Source organism: Gekko japonicus, unplaced genomic scaffold, assembly GCF_001447785.1.
Source record: "Gekko japonicus isolate JY-2015 unplaced genomic scaffold, Gekko_japonicus_V1.1 scaffold277, whole genome shotgun sequence".
NCBI classification, from domain to species: domain Eukaryota; kingdom Metazoa; phylum Chordata; class Lepidosauria; order Squamata; family Gekkonidae; genus Gekko; species Gekko japonicus.
The window spans coordinates 659,425-682,409 of record NW_015168055.1 but is presented as its reverse complement, the minus strand read 5'-3'; the positions used below and the strand labels follow the sequence as shown (position 1 = coordinate 682,409).

Below are 22,985 nucleotides of genomic sequence, written 5' to 3'. Positions count from 1 at the left end.
TCGCAACCCCATGGACCAGATCCCGCCAGGCCCTCCTGTCTTCCACTGTCCTCTGAAGTTTGCTCAATTTCATGTTCGTTGCATCTATGACACTGTCTAACCATCTCATCCTTTGCCGTCCCCGTCTTCTTTGACCTTCAATCTTTCCCAGCATCAGGGTCTTCTCCAGTGAGTGCTCCCTTCTCATTTGGTGGCCAAAGTATTTGAGCTTCAGTTTCATTATCTGGCCTTCTACGGAACAGTCAGGGTTGATTTCTTTTAGGATTAACTGATTTGATCTTCTTGCAGACCAAGGGACTCTCAAGAGTCTTCTCCAGCACCATAGTTCAAAAGAATCTATTCTTCGGCGCTCGGCCTTCCTTATAGTCCAATTCTCGCAGCCATACATGACTACTGGGAATACCATTGCTTGGACCATGCGTATTTTTGTTGGCAGGGTGATGTCTCTACTTTTTATCATGCTGTTTAGGTTCGCCATCGCTTTCCTCCCAAGTAGCAGGCGTCTTTTAATTTCATGGCTGCAGTCACAGTCTGCGGTGATCTGGGATCCCAGGAACGTGAAGTCTGTCACTACTTCCACGACTTCCCCTTCTATTTGCCAAGGAGCGATGAGGCCGGATGCCAGCATCTTAGTTTTGATGTTGAGCTTCAAGCCCACTTTTGCGCTCTCCTCTTTTACCCTGAGCAAGAGGCTCTTTAGGTCCTCTTCACTTTCTGCCATTAGAGTGGTATCGTCTGCATATCTAAGGTTGTTGATCTTTTCCCCAGCAATTTTAATTCCCGCTTGTGATTCATCCAGGCCAGCATTTCGCATGATGTACTCTGCATATATATTAAATAAGCAAGGTGACAATATATGGGAAATTATAGGTGCTTCTAAACAAACGCTAGAAGTGTCCAAGGTAAAATCGGGGAGTTGGAGTGCTTGGTGGTGTGGGGGAAAATAGATATTGTGGGTATTTCAGAAACTTGGTGGAATGAGGAAATCAGTGGGTTGTCTGGCCGTGGTCTTGGCATTGTAGGACCTGGGAATATGAGGAGCATATAGCGAAAAACGTAAAGACCAACAATAAAACCTTCTTCATTAGAAGCAGGAAACCAGCCAGGGAGGCAGTTTGGCCCTTGGATGACCAAGGGGTAAAAGGAGTACTGAAGGATGATAGAGAAATGGCTGAGAAGCTAAATGCATTTTTTGCCTCTGTCTTCACTGTGGAAGATGAGAAGTGCTTGCCCACTCCAGAACCGCTGATTTCGGGAGGGGTGTTGAAAGACCTGAGTCAGATTGAGGTGGATCTGTAACTGGTTGACAGATCACACCCAAAGAGTGCTTTTTAATGGTTCCTCATCTTCTTGGAGAGGAGTGACAAGTGAAGTGCCTCAAGGATCTGTCCTGGGTCCTGTTTTGTTCAACACCTAATATAGAGGGAATAGAGGGGAATGCCTATTAAATCTGAAGATGATACTAAATTGGGAGGGGTAGTAAATATGGTAGAAGACAGAGTCAGGATGATCTTGACAGGCTGGAAAACTGGGCTAAAACAAATAAAATGAATTTCAATGGGGATAAATGTAAAGTTCTGCATTTAGGTAGGAAAAATCAAATGCATAGTTATAGGATGGGGGAGACCTGTTTTGGCAGTAGTATGTGCGAAAAGGATCCAGGGGTGTTAGTAGACCATACAGTGAGCATAAGTCAGCAGTGTGATGTGGTAGCTAAAAAAGCAAATGCGATATTGAGCTTTATCAACAGAAGTATATTTTCCATATCACGCAAAGTGATGGTATTGCTTTACCGTGCTCTGGTTAGACCTCACTTATTGTGTTCCATTTTGGGCACCACAATTTAAGAAGCATATAGACAAGCTGGAACATGTCCAGAGGAGGGCAATGAAGATGGTGAGGGGTATGGAGACCAAGTCCTATGAGGAAAGGTTGAAGGAGCTGGATATCTTTGGCCTGGAGAAGAGACAACTGAGAGGTGATAAGGGCTGTCATCCAGAAGATGGTATGGAGTTGTTTTCTGTTGCCCCAGAAGGTCAGACCAGAACCAATGGATTAAAATTAAATCAGAAGAGTTTTCGGCTAAAAATTAGGAAGAACTTCCTGACAGAGCCATTCCTCAGTGGAACAGGCTTCCTTCGGAGGTGGTGAGCTCTCCTTTGGAGGTTTTCAAACAGAGGCTAGATGGCCATCGGGCAGCAATGCTGATTCTGTGAACTTAGGCAGATCATGAGAGGGAGGGCAGGAAGAGCTGCATTAGTGCTTAGTTCTTGTGGCCCTTTCTACACCCCTAGGGAAATGCTGATCGCCATGTTAGGGCCAGGAAGCAATTTTCTCCAGGCCAGTTTGGCTGGAGATCCTGGAGGTTTTTTTATCTTTTGGGTTTGGAACAGCAGACATTGGGGGTGTGGAGGGGGAGGTATTTGCGAATTTCCTGGAGGTCTCTTCCAACTCTGATTCTATGATTCTATTCTATGATTCTATGGCCTAGTTCAGAATTAGATATATGACGGAATAGGTAAATTCAGACAATGGAATTAGGAGTTGTTCAAACCAATCCATAATGGAGGTACATTGGGACTGAATATAGTTGGAGTTTGAATCTTACCTGCCTTAACTGTATCTGCAAAGGAAGTTCCTCTCCTAGAACTGGATGAAACAACAGGAGCAGCTTCTTCCTGAGCATTTAACAATGTCATGGAAGGCCTTTGGGAAGGAAAGAAATTTGTAATATCAGCATCTCTCACCATGTACTGTGGAATAGGTACCAACCTCTAGTTATGTTAAAATGATCACTCCACCATTTAGGTCATGTAATTAAGGTCAATCAGTGAAGCATAGAAACTGTTTAACCTATTTTTTGCTTATCCAGCCATAGTAATTAAAAAAGGCAGCTGAGCTGATTTTCTGCATTGTTTTTAAGTATCTTCAAATTTATGGGAACATCCACACTATTGTAATTAATGCTTTTTACTCTGGATTAATTAATCTAGAGCATTCTTACCATTGCCAATGTGCTCTACACAGGCACATACAAAATATTTCAGATGATCTCCCTCTCCCCCTTTTCATTCATTAATTTATTCCTCAAGAGCAATCTTTTAATAGCCAGTAAGACTTACCCAGGTTCTTTCAATGTGGCAACCCTTGCAGGGACACCTGACTGCTGTGGCTTCCGTATAGAAGTAGCAGCGTAGCTGGTAAAAACAAAGCAGAACAAAAAAACCCCACCTTGAGTAAAATTCTTGTACAGAAATATGTAAACAGGTACTTGACCTTTGTGCAGTCCCAATGGCTGCTTCTCAAGTATGTCATGAGTTGGGAGGCATGATTAATCTAAATAATAAAATTGTAACGCACAACACAAATGACTGGCCTTGGTTGATTGTTTTCTGTTTACAGATTCTAAAGAATTATAAGTGCAGAAAGTGAAGAAGTGAAGAAACCTCTGATCATACCTGGAAAGAGGACTAGGAGCCACCTCCTCTCCATATCTCACAGGGTCTGAGGGTTCAGCTCTCTTCTCCTCTACCTTTTCCTGTGCTTGAGATTTCTTCTGAGATAAGACATTACTCAGCCAGCTGTCACCATCATCTTTCACGGATTCAGGCTTCTGTGTTCCTTCTTCAGCTGCCGGCTTGGATCTTGTTGAAAGGGAATGCTCATTATCAGAAGGACTAGAGGACATATCAGGGGCAGCTCCTCTTAGGCCACCCTTCCTAAGTTCCTCTGGTGGAGAAGGAGGTGGTGAGTCAAAATCTTCTTTCAGGCCCAGCCAATTGGCTCCAGCCTTGCTGCGGATGGGGCTAGCAGATGCTGGGGTGGAAGGTTTGGATCTCTGGTCTGTTTTCAACTCACCGAGGTTCTCAGAGGAAAACCTGCAACACAAAGCCATGCGGCAGATAGAGTCACAAGTGCAAGGATTGTACAAGCTGTGTCATGGGAGAAGGTCATGTTTTGTCACTACCTGACAGACTGGCGTCTTGACTGCCGTCCCTCCGGAGTAGAAGCCACAGTGGGTTGGTAGGCTCCAAAAGTGAACTCATCGCTCCAAGTATCTTCCTTATCTGTAAAGACAAGAGCACATCTTGAGAGTTAAGTTGGTTAAATGCACACACGAGTGTTCATCTTCTTTCACTACAGACTTCAGAGACTCCAGAGTCAGAAGAGATCAGTAGGGAAGAACATACTATATGGTTCCCAAGCAACTCAGTGGTAAAGCATCTGCTTTGTATGTGAAAGGTCCCAGGTTCAATTCCTGGCATCTGCAGTTAAAAGAATCAGGCTGTAGCTTGATGTGAAAGACCTCCCACCTGAGACCCTAGAGTGCTGCTGGCCCGTCAGAGCAGACAATACTAACCTTACAGACCAAAGGTCTGTATATAAAGCAGCTTCATGTGTTCTTGGGGTATTTGTTTTCCTTATTATTGCATGACTGTAGATAAATGTTTATAAATGTGATAAGCATGCATGTATCTTGAAGACTAAGAAACCAGAACGAAAATAAAATTAACCATTATACTTCAAAATCACTTGAAAATCCAGTGGTTTTATTCTACACTTTTTTTCTGTTTTAAAAGACTGCATGATAAAAGTGCTTCCATTGCTAGTGATACAGCAGTCTTTAAAGAGGAAAACAATACAACTTTAAATGGTGACAAAATGGGGTAGGTATTGAAAAGAGTTATGTCACCTTTACTAGTGTTGTTGCATAGACTAGCCAATAGGTGCTCAAAGGACATATTCAACAGCACCTGACAGGGCAATTGCAAGAGCTAGCTGAAGAAGGAATCATGTTTCCCAATAACAATTTTTTTTGGGGGGGGGGGGTATTTTCTCTGTGTGCGTCTGTGTCTACACCTGGAAATCACGTTGACCTCTGGTGACTGACCCCCTACTGGGGGGCCTGGAGGATATTCAGAGAGGTGGCTGAAAGCTTGTCTCTGTCCTCCCGACTTGGTAGTCCAAGGAAGTCTCCCATCCAAGTACTAACCACTTGCTTAGGTTCCGAGATCTGACTTGCCTGGGCTATCCAGGTCAGGGCCCCAATAACAAAATATTAAATACCGGGAAACTGTGGCACCCTCACAATAAATGTGCTAAAAGAGTAACAACTGTGCATTAATTGCACTGAAAATAATCTGGAAATTTGCTTAGAAAACTGTATGGGACTGTGGGGATAAGAGAAGGACCTGCCAAATTGGCTTGGGTAATCCCCCCCCCCCATAACCTCTCTGAGTAACCACAGCTAAGCATTTTGCATAAAACCAAGACCCGCCAACCACTGATGATATCCAATGTTCCATTTCCTTCCAAGGACCAGCACCCCTCTCAGACACCTAATTCCCATTGTGGTCATCCCTGAAGTTTCAGAGGAAGCACAAAATCATGGAATAGGGTGGGATATAAATGCATAAAACTACCCACTAGAATACTGTTTGTAGGGAAGAAAAAGTATAGATCTCTCCCACCACACTTGCCTGCTTGTTTTATGTATTTCTTATCCAGTTTGAACTCCTTGGTTTCTCCTGTGCTCAGTCCCTCTAGCAGCTTTGTAGACGTTCCTCGTCCCAGCAATTCATCCAGCATGGATCGAGCCGGACGAGGCTCCCCACTGCCAAAAAGAAAGACAGTGGGAAGTCTATGACATCAACTAACCTACTAAACAAATCAAACAACTGGGTTCTCTAGGAAGAATGTGTTATTTTTCCACAGCATAGGTTTAATATCACCTCCATAGCTATAGGGTTGGATTATACTACTCTGCTCAGCTAGGTGTGGAGCCTGCCTTCAGGACTAGGAGCCTTCTGAAGGTGGTAATGGCTGAATCAGGGCCAAAAAATTGAAGTGTAAACCATGCAAAGCAGATGTGCTATTAGTGAATAATGGTCATTACTGCAAATAGTCAGGGAGACACATACACACTAGACACATGACAGTATGAATATGACTCACTTTCAAATTTGGCCCACATTCACACTAGAATAACTGAGTACAAGGAAGGAAACCTGCCTCTCGCTCCTGTGCTGAAGAAGCTGCAGGTTTAGGTTTTATTCCTGTCTTAAGGAATCTGGCTCAACTACGAAGAGATCCATACAAACAGCTATAATGAATCTTTAATAAGGAGAAGAGGCGCCTCTTGGAAGGAATCCAGAGAATCCAGAGAGAGTGAAAGCCGAAATAAAATATACTGAATCTGGGCTGGTGAATGAGCAAACTCAAGCAGTAAAGATCATACCAAGCCTTCAGTAATACCCAATGCTAGCAAGCCCAACACAAAGAGCCAAGTATTCTAAGCATCCACACACTGAGCAATGTGTTCCACTCAAAAAGGAGAGGCAAGAGGCCAAAGAGGAAGAGCAGAGAATAAAACGGGGGACTCTAGCTACCTATGCAAGATGGTCCAGCACAGGTCCAATTTCCAAAGCAGGGAGCTAAGTGTCTAGACAGCCAGTAATGGAAAAAAGTGATTCAAAGGGGGAAAACAGATGGGACACATAGTGCACTTCCAGAACAGGAACCTCCATAAGTACACAACAGGGTGGTTTACAGAACTGGGGCTAGAATCTATCCCCCAAACACACTTCTGACAGGCTCCAAACCACCCTGGTTTTAGGGCCAGAAGTATAAAGTAAGATCTTTTTCATTCCAGGCATGACCAGAGCAGGACAAGAGGGGCACCTGATTGGCTGAAGAAGGGATTAAGGGGCAATTCCAAGTCCTGGAAATATTTCCAAATAAAGAAATGGAGAAAGGGTCTCCAGGCAGAGAGAGGGTGGGTCTAGGTTTCACAGATGGAATTTAGCTTTGATGGGCAATTCAAATATTCTACCAGTGCCATTCTACCAGATCCCCCTCATGGATCACTGCCTTGTCGTGGCGAGGAGGCTTGCGTGGTTCGCTGAAGCTGTGGGCTATGCCGTGGAGGGCCACCCAGGACGGACAGGCCACAGCAGAGAACTCAGACAAAGAGTGATCCCCTGGAGAAGGAAATGGCAACCCACTACAGTATTTTCGCCAAGAAAACCCTATCAAAAGGCTAAAAGATATGACACCGAAAGATGAGCCCCTCAGGTCGGAAGGTGTCCAATATGCTACTGGGGAAAAGCAGAGGGCAAGTACAAGTAACCCCAGAAAGAGTTAAGCAGCTGGGCCAAAGCCAAAAGGACGCTCAGTTGTGGATGTGTCTGATGGTGAAAGGAAAGTCCGATGCTGCAAAGAACAATACTGCATAGGAACCTGGAATGTAAAATCTATGAATCAAGGTAAGCTTGACGTGGTCAAAAATGAGATGGCAAGACTGAACATCAATATGTTAGGAATCAGTGAACTAAAGTGGACAGGAATGGGCGAATTTAACTCAGAAGACCATTATCTCTACTACTGTGACCAGGAATCTCGTAGAAAAAATGGTGTGGCCTTCATAGTCAACAAGAGAGTGCAAAAGTCAGTACTGGGATACAATCTCAAAAATGACAGAATGATTTCGGTCCAATTCCAAGGCAAACCATTCAACATCACAGTAATCCAAGTCTATGCCCCAACCACTGATGCAGAAGAGGCTGAAGTGGACCAGTTCTATGAAGACCTACAGAATAAGGTGTGATGAGAACAAAAGAAATGAGAAGGAAAAGATTTCCTATCATCCCTCCACGGACTCTTGGGCATGGCCCTCTTATTACCTCTAGTTTCCACCATGATCTTGTCTAGACACATCCTTACAATCAAGGGGACCTTGAAAAAGTTCTTCAACGTGAAAATTACTGGATCTTTCGATTTAGAACACATTCTCCCCAATGGTCTGAATCAGATAACAGATTACTCATGATTTCTTTAGAATGCATCTGAAATGTACCTTTAATTTCTTCACACCTGTGAGTGATTAGCTCTTGAGCATGCTTCTGTATCTAGTGATTATGTACCAAAGCCCGTCCTGAGACGCATCGGGGCTATTGTAAAAATTTATGGTGTTTTCTACTTTAAATTGTAAACCCTGCGTCCCAGGGTAAATTTTAATCTCTGTATAATTTGAAGTTTTTTTTCTGCACCCTTTGATGTTTTTGTAGTTATACTAATTAGACTGAACATTGCATTCATTTTTACAGAAAACATCCTTATATTTTGACTACTGCTTTGAGTCCTATTGTAAACCCCGAATGGGGTTGGGTAAGCATTTTTTTCTTTTGGCATTGTTGCAATGTAATTTATGTGATAAGCTGAATGTTCTGTGTTGTTAGAATGACCTTGACTCCTGCAGGGAGACTGACATGCAGAGTTTAACAAGTACTTGTGTGGTAATTAATTTGATTAGCCTAATGTTTTGTGTTGTTAAATTATCTTTGAGGCTTCTCTCCATAGGAGACTCACATACAGTTCATGTAACAAGCCAAATTTTGTACTATTAGAATGTTTGAGGTTATCTCCCGACAGGGGACTGACATGCAGTGCCAATTATGGCTTGGCAGGACCTGGAGCACAAATTAGTGGTCTTGAGAACTGGCTGACTCAGCAAAGCCCCTTGCCTTCAGCTTAAACAGGCTGGGGGAAAAGCAGCCCTAGCTGATCTGAAGACAGCTTCTGGAGTTCAGCTGGCTAGATCCTAACAGGGCCAAAATTCTGCAGGGGACTAAGTCAGTTAAAGTGATGGTCTGGATCACTTGCTGGAACCTGGGCTGCTAGCCTGGCACTGTGTCTTCTTTTGACTGCCTCTGTGCAAGCCCACCGACTCCCCTGTTCCTGACGGGTGGTGGAAAATCCGGGGGGGGGGGTTAGAGATCCAAGCTCAGGTCCAGCATGGATGACATGTAGCAATCCCAGGATCTGGGAGGGCAGTGGGAGGCTCTGGTGGTGGAGCCTCAACAGCAGTACCTGTTTCCTCAGGCTCTTCTTCTGACAATTTGAGCCTGAGTCCATGGACCGCCTAGGGGGGGAGTCATGATGACAGCAGGACGCAGATTAACAGCCATGCAGGCCAGTGGGCTATGCTGAGGAGGGAGAAGGGGGTGAAACTGCCCTCTCCTCCCTCTTCCACCATTAGTGGAGCTCTGCTGCCTGAAGAGGCAGGGTGATTTTGTCCCCTTACCCCTCGACACTGCAGCCCCTGAGTTTTCAGTCCAAGCTGCCTGGAACCAGCTTTTCCAGAGTTGGAAAGGATTGCTGAGTGGAACAAAGGAAAGATTTGTGTCTGTCAGTGCCTTTCGCTGACACATCACTGGATCCAACATAATGTTTTGCCCAGTCTGATGCCATTAACTAACCCTCTACATTTTAGTGAGTAGAGATTGCTTACTCGTCACCCTTTCTGCCAGCTTTCAGCTCGGCCTTGGAGCTGTCACCAAACCCCAGAGCATCCATGAGACCATTCCCATCATCCTCAAATATCAGCTCCTCCCTCTTCCGTTCCGTGACAGCAGCGTGGCCAGGTGTGGCAGACAAAGATGTTCCTGTTAAATGGTATTAAAAACACCACAAAAGTATACTACAAAAAGGTACACAAAATCTTAAAGTGCACTAACAGCAGAAAATGGAGCACTGCGTACTAGCAAGTTGTACATTTGCAGCTATGCCACTTTTTAGGTTCCCAGAGAATGCTGGGAGCATTCAGCAACTAGAACAAAAGAGGCATTTGGTACATGATAGAGTGGCACATAACACAAGGTTCTTAACGCTATTTTCTTTAGTATCCTTGCTATTATAAATCTACACTCCGGTTTCTCAATACATCTTACTGATCCACAGGAGCTCTGTTAGTTGATTCCCACAGTTGACTGTATCTTATCCTAAATGTATTAATTATTTTAAAGAATTCATACAACATATTTGGGTGTACACCCTGATTTAAATATTATTTATTTATCCTCATCACAAACCTATAAGCCAAGTCCATAGGGAAAATACTCTTTTGCCAAGGCCACACTGATTCATGGCAGAGCAGGACTCTGGGGTTTGGTATAATTATACTGGACAGGACACATCACCCGATGAAAAATTCTTGGGCTAGTGATATCGACAAAAGTGATGATTATTAAAACAAAAGTACTTCCACCTGTGCTAAATATATATTCAACACGACTCCATCACAAACAAGACAGGCATCTGGAACATCGTCCTGTTTCAAAGTGTGTCTTCACCCAAAGAATGCAGGACAGAAAACAAATCAGATAGATTTTCAAGGTGACTTTCATTCCCCCCCTCTTGTTCAGTATAATTATACAATGTGGTGTTTCTCTGTACTTTTAAAAATCCAGTTCAACAGACTGTATTCCTTTTTGGTGATGTTTCTGAGCAAGGATATAGCCTGTAACTAATAACATTCTTTTCACTGTTGATTTCTCTTTAAAGGATGCTAAAAGCCTGGAATAAGAACAGATAAGAGTCCCATAGACTGTGAGCCAAAGGCATTAATAGATGCAAATCTTTCCACTTTCCATTTCTGCCAGCAGACCCCCTAAAACCTCTGAAAAACTGATGCTGAAGATTATGGGAGCTGCAATAACAAAACACCTTGGGGTATTATGGTCTGCAGTGGTAAGGACTCAGGTAAAATTGCCCCTCATTCTTCTCTTGGTGGAGCTTCTGCTGCTGCAAGAAACTCTGCTGTTTGAAGAGGGAACTCAAAGCAAATTTCCACAGTTCCCACTCCTCACTACCCTCCACCACCCAATGTGGCATTTTGTCATTGGAGATCCTGTGACTCTCAGTACCAGCCTTTTGGAGATCTTAGGGCTTCTGGGAGAAGGGGGAAGCAGGAAAGATTTGTGTCTGCAAGCACCATGGTGCTTGTGGCTCATAGGATCCAACCGAATAATAATTGGTCTAAGATTTTGAAATCATATCCGATTCCCTGATCTGGGTGGAAAGAGCTGGATTAGCATAGACAACCAAAATAGTGCCACAGCCACATGCATAAATAAAGACTTGACAACTTTATTTGCACAAATAAAAGAGGGATAACTCTTAATTAAGCCTTCATACTGAACATTCCATAGGAACCAAACAAGTCTGAGGTGATGTAATCCTGGTTTACCTTTCTCTTTAGACATTCCAGCATTAGTTTCTGGAGCACTTTTGGTAGCAGAGGAATATATCTTCTTCACCATGTCCTCTTCCCCATCGGACAAAAGGCCTGCTAAAGGGTCGTCCACATCTAGAGGACATACCACAGAAATTGATGACAGTATAGTTTCCAGACCACTGACCAAGAGTAAAAGACAGCAAGAACTGAAGAAAGGAACTGAAGAAAGGGCTTAACAGTCAAAATACCAAACTCTGCAGGTCCATGTCCATACCCCACTCTCCCTCTCTGATGCCCCATATGTCTTACTCTAATAATGGCTGAACAAATTTAGAGTCCAGTGGCACCTTTAAGACCCACAAAGTTTTATTCAAGGTATGAGCTTTCATGTGCATGCACACTTTTCAAATACATTGGAATGGTAGGTAAGGTTCAGACTTATGGACATGGCTATTCATATAATCTCAGTTGATCCATCATTGACTCAGTACAGATCTGAGGAACTTCACAGAGGACTATTTCTAGCACAATAAATATACAGAGTCCCATTAACACATGTGATCATGATCTTTTTTGCAAGGCACCACTTCTGTTGCAAGGATAGTATGATTTCCCAGCACTCAATCTACAACATCTTATTATAGGGGAATGCCATATCTGCCCTCCCCCACAGAAGCATGGATATGGCATCTTTCCCAGCAGTAATATTCCATGCAACAGCCTATTAAAGAGATACTGCACTACAAGGGCTGAATCTGGGCTATAACTAGGATGGCAGTGTAGATAAAATCTGCATCTAACAGTTCTCAAATGAGTTTTACGATGCAGGGTAATAAGACTGGATGGAAACAGAACCTTGGATATTCTCAGTGAGGGTTTCTTCTGCTCTGAGGTTAGGAGGGAATGGGTGATGGAATGGGTGATTTCCACCAATTGCTCAGGGAGGCAGAACTAAACTCTTCAACTTCCTGTGACCCAGGTGGGAGTCACCCTGGCTCAATTTGGTTACTTCATGAGCTAATAAACTCAGGAACAGGAAAGAACAGAACAGAGATAAAACAACAACCAGAACAGGCAAGTCACTGTTAGAAGCACAACAGATGATAACAAGAGAAAATATATGAGTTAAAGAAGGATTAGAGCCAACAGGCATCTTCCCCTGCAACTTGATCAAATAGGATTGGTCAGACTCAGGATCCAGCTTTTGTAGATATTTGTCTGTTCTTTCAGGGTTTTTTTTGTTTCTTTTGTTTTTAGGTGGGACTGTTGGTAGTGAATATTCAGCACTCAGATCATTAGGATCTAAGTGACAGCTGGCAAGCAGCAGCTAACAAGTTCTGACCGGTTTTTCATTGCCAGACATCTATAGTTTCTGTAATTGATGGATATACAGGAAACAAAATGAAACAAAACCCTGAGACAGTTCAGTATTTGGTCACTTAACGTCATGTTCATTGTGCATAAACATGTCACAAGCTAACCTTTTTTCCACCAGATTTTTTTTTAAATGCACTTGACACATACAAAGACCACCATCAATCAGATCCTACCATCAAAGGACAACTTCTGTTTCGGTTGTTTGGACGCGGCAGGAATAGAACCTGGCTTCTTATCCATTCCAGTTGCAGAATCTGTCATACATTACAAATAGCCATGGAAACATCAGTGATTATCAGTGATTAATAAGGCAAGTAAAGTCAAATGTTTCTCTAGTTTTAAAAAATGGCATAAGTGAAGTGGTTTTACAAGAACATGAAAACAGGAAGCAACTTGCTTAAAGAATTCAAGGTTTAGAGGTTATTATGCAGGTGTAACATCATTCTCTTTTCTATATCTATAAAGAGGGTGGCTCACTGCCTATCGTGGAAGCAGCAAAAACAGGCATCAGTAGACATAACAGTCTACTGTCTGTGTACTCAGGAAGACTTCTCAGCCATGACATTCATAAAAGTATGACTTTGTAAATGAGCTGAAAGAAAAGAAAACCACAGGAAAAACAGTTTGAGCATGCTCCAGGAGGCATGGAATGTTCAGAATAGTTAACAATCAGTCAAAGGAAAAACAATCAAAGAAGGAAGGGGAAATTGATCTGATCCAACTCAAAGATCTTGCAGAATCTTGGAGGTGGCTATTTGGATGGGTGGGTGGGTGGGGAGTAATTTGCTTATTCTCTTAGCCAGGGGTCTTGTTGTAGAAAAAGAGCTGCCGGAGCTCATTAGCATAACTCATTAGCATAACTTATTTGCATATGCCACGCCCCTGACATCACCGGAACTGACAGAAGGCCACACCCCCTGACATCACCGGAAGTGTGTCAGAAGGCCCGGCTACTTACCCTCCTGCTTCATCCTCATTCCCAAACGGAATGAGGATCGAAGCAGAGTGCGGGGTAAAGAAGGGGGCGGGGCTTCACCACGTGACTGCCCCGCCCCCTAGAGGTTCTCTTCCGGAGCTCCGTACCTGAGAGCTCACCCCCGACTAGAGCCCTGCTCTTAGCCATTTCTTCTCGTATGCCTCCAGCTAGTCTCTTTCGGTAGCAACCTACGAAAATGACAGTGAATGAATAAAAAGCAACTTCATTTTGTGTGCCTTCAAACTTAAAATCTTTGTATCTCCTGAACACCTGAATTCTGCCTGAGCTCTGCTAATAGAAACAAAATCTGTTTTTTGCAAAAATATTCATAGTGATATAAGATATCATGTAAAGTGCAAATAAAGTGTGTAATTACATTAAAAGACATACAATTATGAGCAGAACATAAACCCTGCTGCATACAATCTTAAAGGGACCAAGCCGACAATCTTCTTTATGTTGTAAGAACAGAAAAAAACGTTCTCTTCAACAGCTGAAGATAAGTCCCTCGGGGCATGAAGACGTCAAGGCTAGTCTAATGACAGGCCTGTTTCAAATCTATATCTTTATCAAGCTGTTAGTCTTCATAAGGCTTGTGGGAATTCCACTAGTTTCTAAGAATTCACAAGCGCATGGCGGCAAGGGCTTCTTTCGACTAACTCTGGATGTTGCCACAGGACCCAGTTGCAGCACGGGACCAGCGTATCCACCAACAATTGCTACATCACCACCTTCTACTACCGCTTCTGCTTTTGCGCTGTCTGGCTTAAGCCACTTCCAGGCCAGTTCTTTCAAGGCGTACGTAGTTTCAAATGGGCTCTCCCCTTTCCCCCTCTTATAGGCACGGAACTGCAGTCTGTACATCTCCTTCATAATGTCTAATCTGTGGAAAACAGTATGCTTCACTTTCTCATAACCTGAGGCATCCACAGTATTCGGTAGGCAGCGAGGGTCAAGCCCGTCAAAAAGGGCTCTATTATGGCGGCCCACTGGGGCTTTGGCCATGCTGCCACTGTTGCTGTCTTTTCAAATGCCTCCATATATGCTTCCACGTCATCGGACGGTGACATTTTTGGGATCCCCCCACCCTGTTCCCACCGGCCCTCCCTGCCATTATGCCTTTGGACAGATCCTCCAGTCAGCAGTCCTGAGCCACCTGCTGCTGGTCCATCAGTCTCTGAATAAGGTCACTCTAGGCTGTTGCCAACCACTCCCTGAATTGTGTGAGACACTGCCGGTCCGCCGGGGCTTTGGGACTGTCACTATGGCTGGCAGAGAAGACTATTCAGCCCTCAGATCCTGGATGAGCCCCAATGTGTCACAGGTTCCAAGGCCTCAGACTAGGGCTCCACCTAGAGGCTCCTCACTGGCCACAACCCCATACGCATCTATGTCTAAACAAGCCCTTCCTAGTGACCCACACCCCAGTTCATTACTGTCTGCAGATACCCAGCCCATTCCTCCGCATAAGTCCCACGCTTCTGCAGTGCATTAAGTCCTTTAAAATAGTTGCCAGTGACCCTAATGATCTGCTGCGGCGTCTCCGATGGTGTTACAGGGACCCTCGCCCTCAGGGGCCATAAACTCCACCTCCAGCAAGTGAGTCCTTTCTTACTGGGTGAATGCAGGGGTCCCTGCACTCTCACGTGATCACTCTGCTGCGGAGGCTGCTCTTGCTCTTCCTCCAGACGCTTAAGCTGTTGCTCACCTGCCTGCTTCCAGCTGCCTCGAATCCTGTCTCTCACCTCCTTCATTGCCTACTGTTGCCTTTCTGGCCTTCTTTGGATTCTCACCCTTCAATCCTCCAGTGGTAAGTATTCCCCTCTGCACTGGTCCTTCATCCCTCACTGCCTCTATCCTGGATGATATCTCTCTTTTTAACTTGTGCACCGAGTTGACTTGGTCCCACCCCTCCCACAGCAACAGCAGTCTGCCCGTGGCCAGTGTGTTCTTTCTTTTGCCTGGGCCACTGGAAGGTACTCACCGCCAGTGCTCCCTCTAAGCTGTGGAGTTTTGTGAGCAAAAATTCTCCTTTGTGAGCTACTGGCATTAGAGTTGTGAGCGAGCAATTTGGCTACTGCCTAAATCAGTTCGCTCTGGAGCCATCCTTCCTGAGCTAAGACAAAAATCTGTGAGCCAGAGGCTAAAAAACTGTGACCCTTTTTGACGGGCTTGACCCTCACACTAATTCAGCTTAGAGGGAACACTGCTCACCACCAACCGGAACCCAAGACCATCCGCCCTTTCGCAAGAAGGTTAGAAGATGACGACATAAACCATGAACAGTTGCCTGCCATGAGTAAATGCCTGCTATCTTTAGGGTTAGGTTGCTTTATTAACCAAGAAGTAGTAGAGAAGAGAAGAGACTGGATTTATACCCCGCCCTTCACTACCCAAAAGTGTCTCAGAGCGGCTTACGAACTCCTTTCCCTTCCCTTCCCCACAACAGACACCCTGTGAGGTAGGTGGAGCTGAGAGAACTTATCAGAACTACGGCTTGCCCAAGGTCATCCAGCCAGGTGCAAGTGGAGGAGGGGGGAATCAAACCTGGTTCTCCCAGATTAGAGTCCGCGCACTTAACCACTACACCAAACAAGTGTTGGAATGTGTATTAAAGAAATGTAATTGGCAAATGTAGTAAATGATAATGAATACATAGTGAACACACAGTGGACATGACTCAGAGTAACTGGAGACAAAAGATGGTATTATATAATGCATGGTGTGTGTGTGTGAGAACTTTGGAGAACATATTTTCAGTGCCTGGATAGGCTCTCTCTCTGTAATCTGAACTACTTAAATATTTCCTGTTGGTCCACTATTTCTGTTTGAACCCCTTATCGTTTAACAATTGAAACATTTCTCCATTGCCCTGACCTGGATAGCCCAGGCAAGCCCGATCTTGTCAGATCTCAGAAGCTAAGCAGGGTCGACCCAGGCAAGTACTTGGGAGACTTCCTTGGAATGCCAGCAGTCAGGAGGCAGGGGCAGGCTTTATTCACATGCACGCATTTGAAAAATACAAAAAAGAAAGAAAGAAAAATTTCTCCATCAAAAGCAATCAAGCTCAAGAGTGGGGGGAGGCAGGGAGCACAGGTACAAACTAATGAAAAGCATTGGGCAGCGGAATAGTACAAAAGGTTGTTGTGAAGCAGCGATATGACTGCACCACGAACACCATCTGCATCAGATACATGGATTACACGTCATTATTTTATTCCACATTTGTATCCCATCCTCGTTTCCTAGAGATGAAGGCAACATATTGTAGAGTTTTCCCACCACAACCTCACCATGCCAGTCTGGTTATGTGGATACCGTCTGAACCAATGAAGGGAAAACAGCCATTGTACGATAGAGATATAGAGGTGACAGAACAGGCAGCCCTTAAAATACCATTTCCATTTTAATACTTCATTATAGAAATGAGACACTTCGAAATGGCCAAATCCAGCTATTAAAACAAGGTGACTCATCACAGAATCATTATACATTCCCCAAAGTCCCCTTGAAAAGATCATGCAGAAAGAGAACAAACTCACCCTTCTCATCAACTCCGGTTTTCTTAGCAGACCTTGCTGGCTCAGTTAAAGGCTGAGATTTCTCTGCATCCTTCACGGGTTTCAAAATAGGCCCAGAATTTGGCTTTTTAATGCCCAAAAGATCAGCGTCCATGTCATCCAAATCCTGAGGAAAGAGACAGTGCATATACTTTGAACATAATGATTTGGAAAGCCTTTTTGTCCACAATTAGCAGAGTGGAGTACAGCAAGTTCATCTTGTCTTTTCACTGAAGAATGTTTTCTTACCTCCAAGGTCTCTAGAAGAGCTTCTGGGTCTACATCTGAGATATCAGGATCCTTTGGGACAAACACACAGACACATTTTTATATTTAAATTAACTTTCAAGAAACAACAACAACATTCTACAGATTCGTTAATCCCAGTGCCAACATGTCAATACATGCAAGTAATGGGGTTCCATAGAAACATGTTGAAGAAGTTCCAAGGGTCTTCTCACTATGATACTCTGGCAGTGCTCAGCAGCACTCCACTCTTTCTCCAACAGAGTTATGCATACATATTCCTTCCCACATTACATTTTCAGACATATGAGTGACCTGCTGGAATTCTCCACGTTGCTGTACTGTAACACTGGAAACTACCTTAGTTTATCACACAGAAAGGATGTGAGCTTGTGCATTTACTCTCACCTCTGTCTCTGTCTCTTTCTCATGAGCCATTTTACTAAAGAAGTCATCGTCCAGAAGGTCCCTGTAATACAAAGAACAGTGATGTGTGGAACCCCCTGAGAAGTGCAAATAACCTTATGTAATCTCTCTTGGCTTTCCTGAGTATTCCCGAGAAGTTTCACTTGAGGAGAAGCCTCCAAATATTAATTCTACTCTAGGCAAAATTCAGTCACAACCTAAGGGCATGCAGACTCTCCTGAGAAATTTTTATTTATATTAACAGAACTATTTCAGTTTCCTACAGTATTTCTCAGACGCCCCACTGCTGGACTGCCGGATGGCACCTGGTATTTTTGGCCACTGTGTGACTGAGTGTTGGACTGGATGGGCCATTGGCCTGATCCAACATTGGCTTCTCTTATGTTCTTATGATGTACTGTGCTTAAGGAAGAACCCCCAAATTTACAAATGTCCCTTTACTTTAGAAGAAATTTCAGTTGCAACTTTATTTAGGAAGATCCTGAAAAATGGAAGCCAAATTAAAAGATATCTCAGGGAGGGAAACTGAGAGTTGCTGAAGAGCAGAGAGAAACTTCCACAGTACCAAATGTATCTGAAAGTGTTACAAAAATATGAAATATCACTCACTTTTTGTTGACCTGTGAGACAACTCCTCTGGGTCTCCCTCCACTGTTGCCAAATGAGACAGGCTTACTAGATTTAAGGGGAATGTCATCTGGGAATAAAAGATGGAGATTTAGGAGACAGAAGCATAGACTTTATTCCTTTACTCTAAAAGTATCCCAGCCCTTTAAGAGCTTAGCAGTGTCTCATGCTGGCAGTTCTAATAATGAAGCTAAGGGTTGAACATACAATGCATAGACATTAACAACTCCTTTCAAAACGTGATAGGTCAGGTGTGAAGTTTAGGATAGGATGGTAAAACTATTCACTGACCCCGCCTGTCTGAAATAAAGTAAGGCCTCAATTCTCATCATTTATTATACTTCATTTATAGCTGGTGAACAAACAGAAATTTAAAAACTCTTTTTTCCATTTCAGTTTTATTTACCAAGACATCAATGGAGCCTAGAATAAGACAGGATGTGTTTATAGCCTCCGAGCAATGAACTTTCTATAGGAAAGGCTGTTCAATGCTACTATAGCATAACGGAACTCCAGAGACAAGAAATGTTCTGACCAATCAACATATGTCATAGGTTTGGGCGCAGATGGCTTCAGAGTTCCCTCTGAGCTGCGCTAGGGGGTGCTGGCACACAAAAGCCGGCAGCTCAGGGATTTTTCAGTCAGCTCACAAGTGAACTGAGAAAGCATTTTTTCCTCTCCAGTGCAAATAGTGGAGGACGGGGGCACCTCCTTCTGTGGGAATCCAGTTCCAATCTGATTTCCCAGACATATGTGCACAGGTGCTTAAAAATGTATATACACACGTACAACCTATTTGTCCACTGCAGCGAACTCAAATATAACACTGGGCTAACAACTGTAATGTGTGGAGGTGTCCTAACTGCAGACAGCCAGCGGTAAGAGCATCACATGAGGATCTGGGAGAGCCAGGTTCAAATCCCTACACTGTTATACCAGCTCGCTAGTGAGTCATTTAATGATATATACAATATGATATATACAATGTGCCTTTAAATGCCATCAATGCCCTTCTCTATATAGGGAAAACAGGTCAAACCCTATGCCAAAGGATAAATGGGCACAAATCTGACATTACGAATCACAAGAGGTCCATCAGTGGCTATTAGCCACAAGGTTTCGATGGAACACTATGTCTGGGGCAGTGATGCTCTGTATTCTTGGTGCTTGGGGGGCAACAATGGGAGGGCTTCTGGAGTTCTGGCCATGCTGGTGGACCTCTTGATGGCACCTGGATTTTGGCCACTGTGTGATGCAGAGTTTTGAACTGGATGGGCCATTAGCCTGATCCATCATGGCTTCTCTTAGGTTCTTAACCAAGAAATAGAACCATGGAGATATTTTTAATGTGTTTCCTGCAGTTTATTTACACTAGTCTTGTCTCACTCATTCACACAGTGAGGTCGTGAGGGGTTTGTGATTACTATTTCTGTTTTGCAGACAGTAAATGGGGAGTATGAGAACAACAAAGAGTCTAGACTCTAGTGGCACCTATTCATGGCATCCACTTTTGCAGATACGAGAGTATGGCTGCAAACCAGAGGTGTTTACATGCATGCCTGGGGGATCCCATTGCCAGGGAGAGGAAGGGTGATATAATTTGTACTCACAAGATCTAAGACCTTGGAATGCGACCTTTTGTTCAAATTGCTGAGTCACAGGTTATTACAATACTCAGAACAATGGAATCCCCAGGACTTAACAGGGATATTGGTTTCTTATCTCCCTACATATGCTAACTTCATTCAGTCCCTACATCTGTATTCTCATCAATCCCCCAGAAGGGCCATTTTATTTTGCCTCTTACCTGGGATAATAGATTAGAATAGTAGATTGTATTGTAACATAATTAATAGTAGAAATTGGAATGTATTTCTCTGGTCTAGGGACAGGGGAGATAAATCTGCACAGCCAATTGCCCCACTTCAAAGAAGAAGATGCTGTAAAGTTACCTCCATGCTTGAGAGGAGACAGATAGCACAGTCTCAATTAATTACTCTCAATTCCACAATTAAGTATACATCAATCTCCAATTTTGACATATATATTTCCTTCACTGTTTCCCCCCAGAAATGAACCCCAGCAAATAGTAACCATATAAACTAAGCTTACTATTCCTGTTCGATCCTAGAATCTTTTAAACATCTTCATTATACTGCATGACAATTTACTACTAACCCTCTACCTATATGTATGGAATGGTAATTTCCATTTTTGTTTCTGTCTCTAATTGGCCCTTCCCGGCAACTAACCCCCCACCCTTGCTCCTCCTATATGTAATGGTTGAGGAAATTCTGTTTCACTGTATCGGAAGAATTGTGCATGGACAGGAAAGCTTATACCTTGAATAAAATTCTGTTGGTCTTAAAGGTACAACTGGACTCAAACGTTATTCTGCTGCTATACACCAACACAGCTACCCACCTGACTATATCTAAGTATGATTCAGCAAAGGAAAGGAAGGGGTAATTCATGAGGCTGAATCCTGATTTGTTAACCACAGTTTACAGGGATGCAGTGCTACATCAGCAACAGGTTCCAGCAAACATTGACCCTGTTTCTGACTCAAACTGATGATCACACTGTTATGTCCACTGGAACAATATTATTCTTAACTTCAGACATTATCCAAAAGATCAAAGGAATGTATAAATATAAACTTACCTTTCAATCCTTTCTTGTGTTTTCCTGCCTAAGGGGAAAAAGACAAACACTTTGTTACAAAACAGAAAGCAAAGTGGGCAAACGCTGGGTGTTTCTGCACAGTAATTTGTCCCAAGTCTGATGCTGTTGTGAAATGCTTCTTCCCTTCTTTCCCTCAGCATCTTGCTTTATTTGTGTACCTCCCAGAAGTTCCATGGTTTTTCTCTGGTCTTTTCAAACATGCTTTGCTCCGAAGTTTTGAGAATGGAGCAAAGCCTAGATGGCTGCCATATGGGTGGAAGTTCTTTTTTCCATGCGTGCGCTCACCCCACAACAGCCATTTCCACCTTGGTTGCCATTTCCTTTCTCTACCACAGACGGGTTTTCTTTTCTTTTTTAAAATCAGCCATTTGAGCACATTTTATCTTTTCTCAAAACTATACATCAACTGAATTCTCAGCTTCCATTTGCAAAAAAGTAAGATATATGGGGGGGGGGTGCTTATCTCTCCAAGCAGACTTGGAGGCTAGAGACTTACTTAAAAAAAAAAAAAAAAGCTGGGTGTTCAGAGAAACTGATGCATATTTTGGCATAATAGCATATTGACATACGGTACCGCTGTTAAATCACGATTAAAAAACTACCAGGAAAACATCCTATCATGTGGAAGTTCTGTAGCTGCTGTGTTATATTAGCAATATCTAACAACACCTTTCCCCTTGTAAGCTCAACTCATCCCTCAAGGACCATGTTAGGATTTTTTTTCTTTTGGACTGCAAGGTCAACAAGAATGTGGAGTAAAGTATTTTCCACAATGATCATGAGTCTGGTCGCAGTGAGGTTCTTCTTACCATTTCAGGGCTTTCAACGGCATATTCTTTCACTTTCTTTCACCTGTGACACCCAGTGTCCATATTCAGACATTCTTCATCTTTACGTTTATATTCACGATGGATTCATTCAGCAGATGTTTATTAAAACTTCATCTAGAAAGACAGACAGTAAACATTCCCAAATTCACTTTATATACCATTTTATTGATGTTCTAAAAGTGAATCAATTGTATTGATCAACAAAAATAAGGTATTTATTACATTTGTGTTCTATCTTTCCTCCAAAACAGCATTCCAGTAGCATCATAAAGACCAGCATAAGCTTCTGTGAGGCAGAATTCACTTACCTCTGACTCACAAAAGCTTATGCTAGAAAAATATTTGTAGTTCTGCAGATGCCACTGGACTCACATTTTTTTTGCAGCTACAGACAAACACAGCTACCCACCAGAAACTACTTTTACTCCAAGGTAGGGTTGCCAGCCCCACCACCACCACCATGGGCAACTTGTCCCAACATAAGAAAATAAGCTGTTCCCCTTCCTCTCTGGAACAGATCTCCCTCTGGATGTCTGGTCACCAGGGTCTGGAGCTAAAGCGCAACTTAATTGAAGCGGAATCATGGGAGAAGGCACTTTTGGCTTATAATTCTATAGTTGACAGCATCTCTTCCTTTGCCAAACCAGTGGGTCCCAATAGCCAAACCAGCTTCTCAAACACCTGGTTTGACGGAGAATGTCTGCTTTTTAAAAGCAGACTTAGACAATCCTTCCGCCAAATCCAGCAGGGACCCCTTGCCTATTCCCCTAATCAGTTCTTTAAGCTTAAAAAAGAATATGGTCAATTGCTAGCACAAAAAAAAACATGTTTTCTATTTGGAAAAATGGGCTAGATTCTTTGAAGCAGCCCGAGCTAATGATACTCGAGCCTTTTGGCTTCTGGCTGGTAAATTTAATTCTCCAACTGGAACTGTCCCTGCTTGTGTCATTCCCTCGGTCAGATGGTTTTCCTATTACAATGAATTGTTCAATGAGTCCTCTGAGTTGGATATGAACAATCTTGGATTGATACCTTCTGACATTCCGAACTGGCCTCCAGTTTCGCAAGAGGATGTTGTGGAACTAATTGGCTCTCTTAAATCTAATAAGGCCCCAGGTCTAGATGGGCTCCCTGCGGAGATATTGAAAGGCAACGTTGATTGGTGGTCGTGTTCCCTAGCCCATTTGTTTACTTTGATTGATCAGTTTGGTATCCTTCCGAACTCCTGGCTGAGTGCTGTTGTC

The 22,985-nt window shown here is 43.4% G+C and overlaps 1 protein-coding gene across 2 annotated transcripts in view; it reads right to left on the bottom strand.

Annotated features, from left to right (window-relative positions):
* Positions 1 to 22,985, bottom strand: part of FBF1 (Fas (TNFRSF6) binding factor 1) — a 64,491-nt gene that overhangs the window by 35,763 nt on the left and 5,743 nt on the right. For both annotated transcript variants that reach the window (XM_015414462.1, XM_015414463.1), the window contains exons 2-15: positions 21,721 to 21,855; positions 20,891 to 20,918; positions 18,209 to 18,296; positions 17,582 to 17,642; positions 17,177 to 17,227; positions 16,910 to 17,054; positions 12,565 to 12,645; positions 11,027 to 11,146; positions 9,290 to 9,443; positions 5,481 to 5,614; positions 3,968 to 4,067; positions 3,459 to 3,878; positions 3,123 to 3,197; positions 2,609 to 2,706 (exon numbers count right to left, since the gene is read on the bottom strand). In XM_015414462.1, coding sequence (XP_015269948.1) covers positions 2,609 to 2,706; positions 3,123 to 3,197; positions 3,459 to 3,878; positions 3,968 to 4,067; positions 5,481 to 5,614; positions 9,290 to 9,443; positions 11,027 to 11,146; positions 12,565 to 12,645; positions 16,910 to 17,054; positions 17,177 to 17,227; positions 17,582 to 17,642; positions 18,209 to 18,296; positions 20,891 to 20,918; positions 21,721 to 21,723 — 1,558 coding nt within the window. In that variant the 5' untranslated portion in view covers positions 21,724 to 21,855. The remainder of the gene's footprint in view (positions 1 to 2,608; positions 2,707 to 3,122; positions 3,198 to 3,458; positions 3,879 to 3,967; positions 4,068 to 5,480; positions 5,615 to 9,289; positions 9,444 to 11,026; positions 11,147 to 12,564; positions 12,646 to 16,909; positions 17,055 to 17,176; positions 17,228 to 17,581; positions 17,643 to 18,208; positions 18,297 to 20,890; positions 20,919 to 21,720; positions 21,856 to 22,985) is intronic.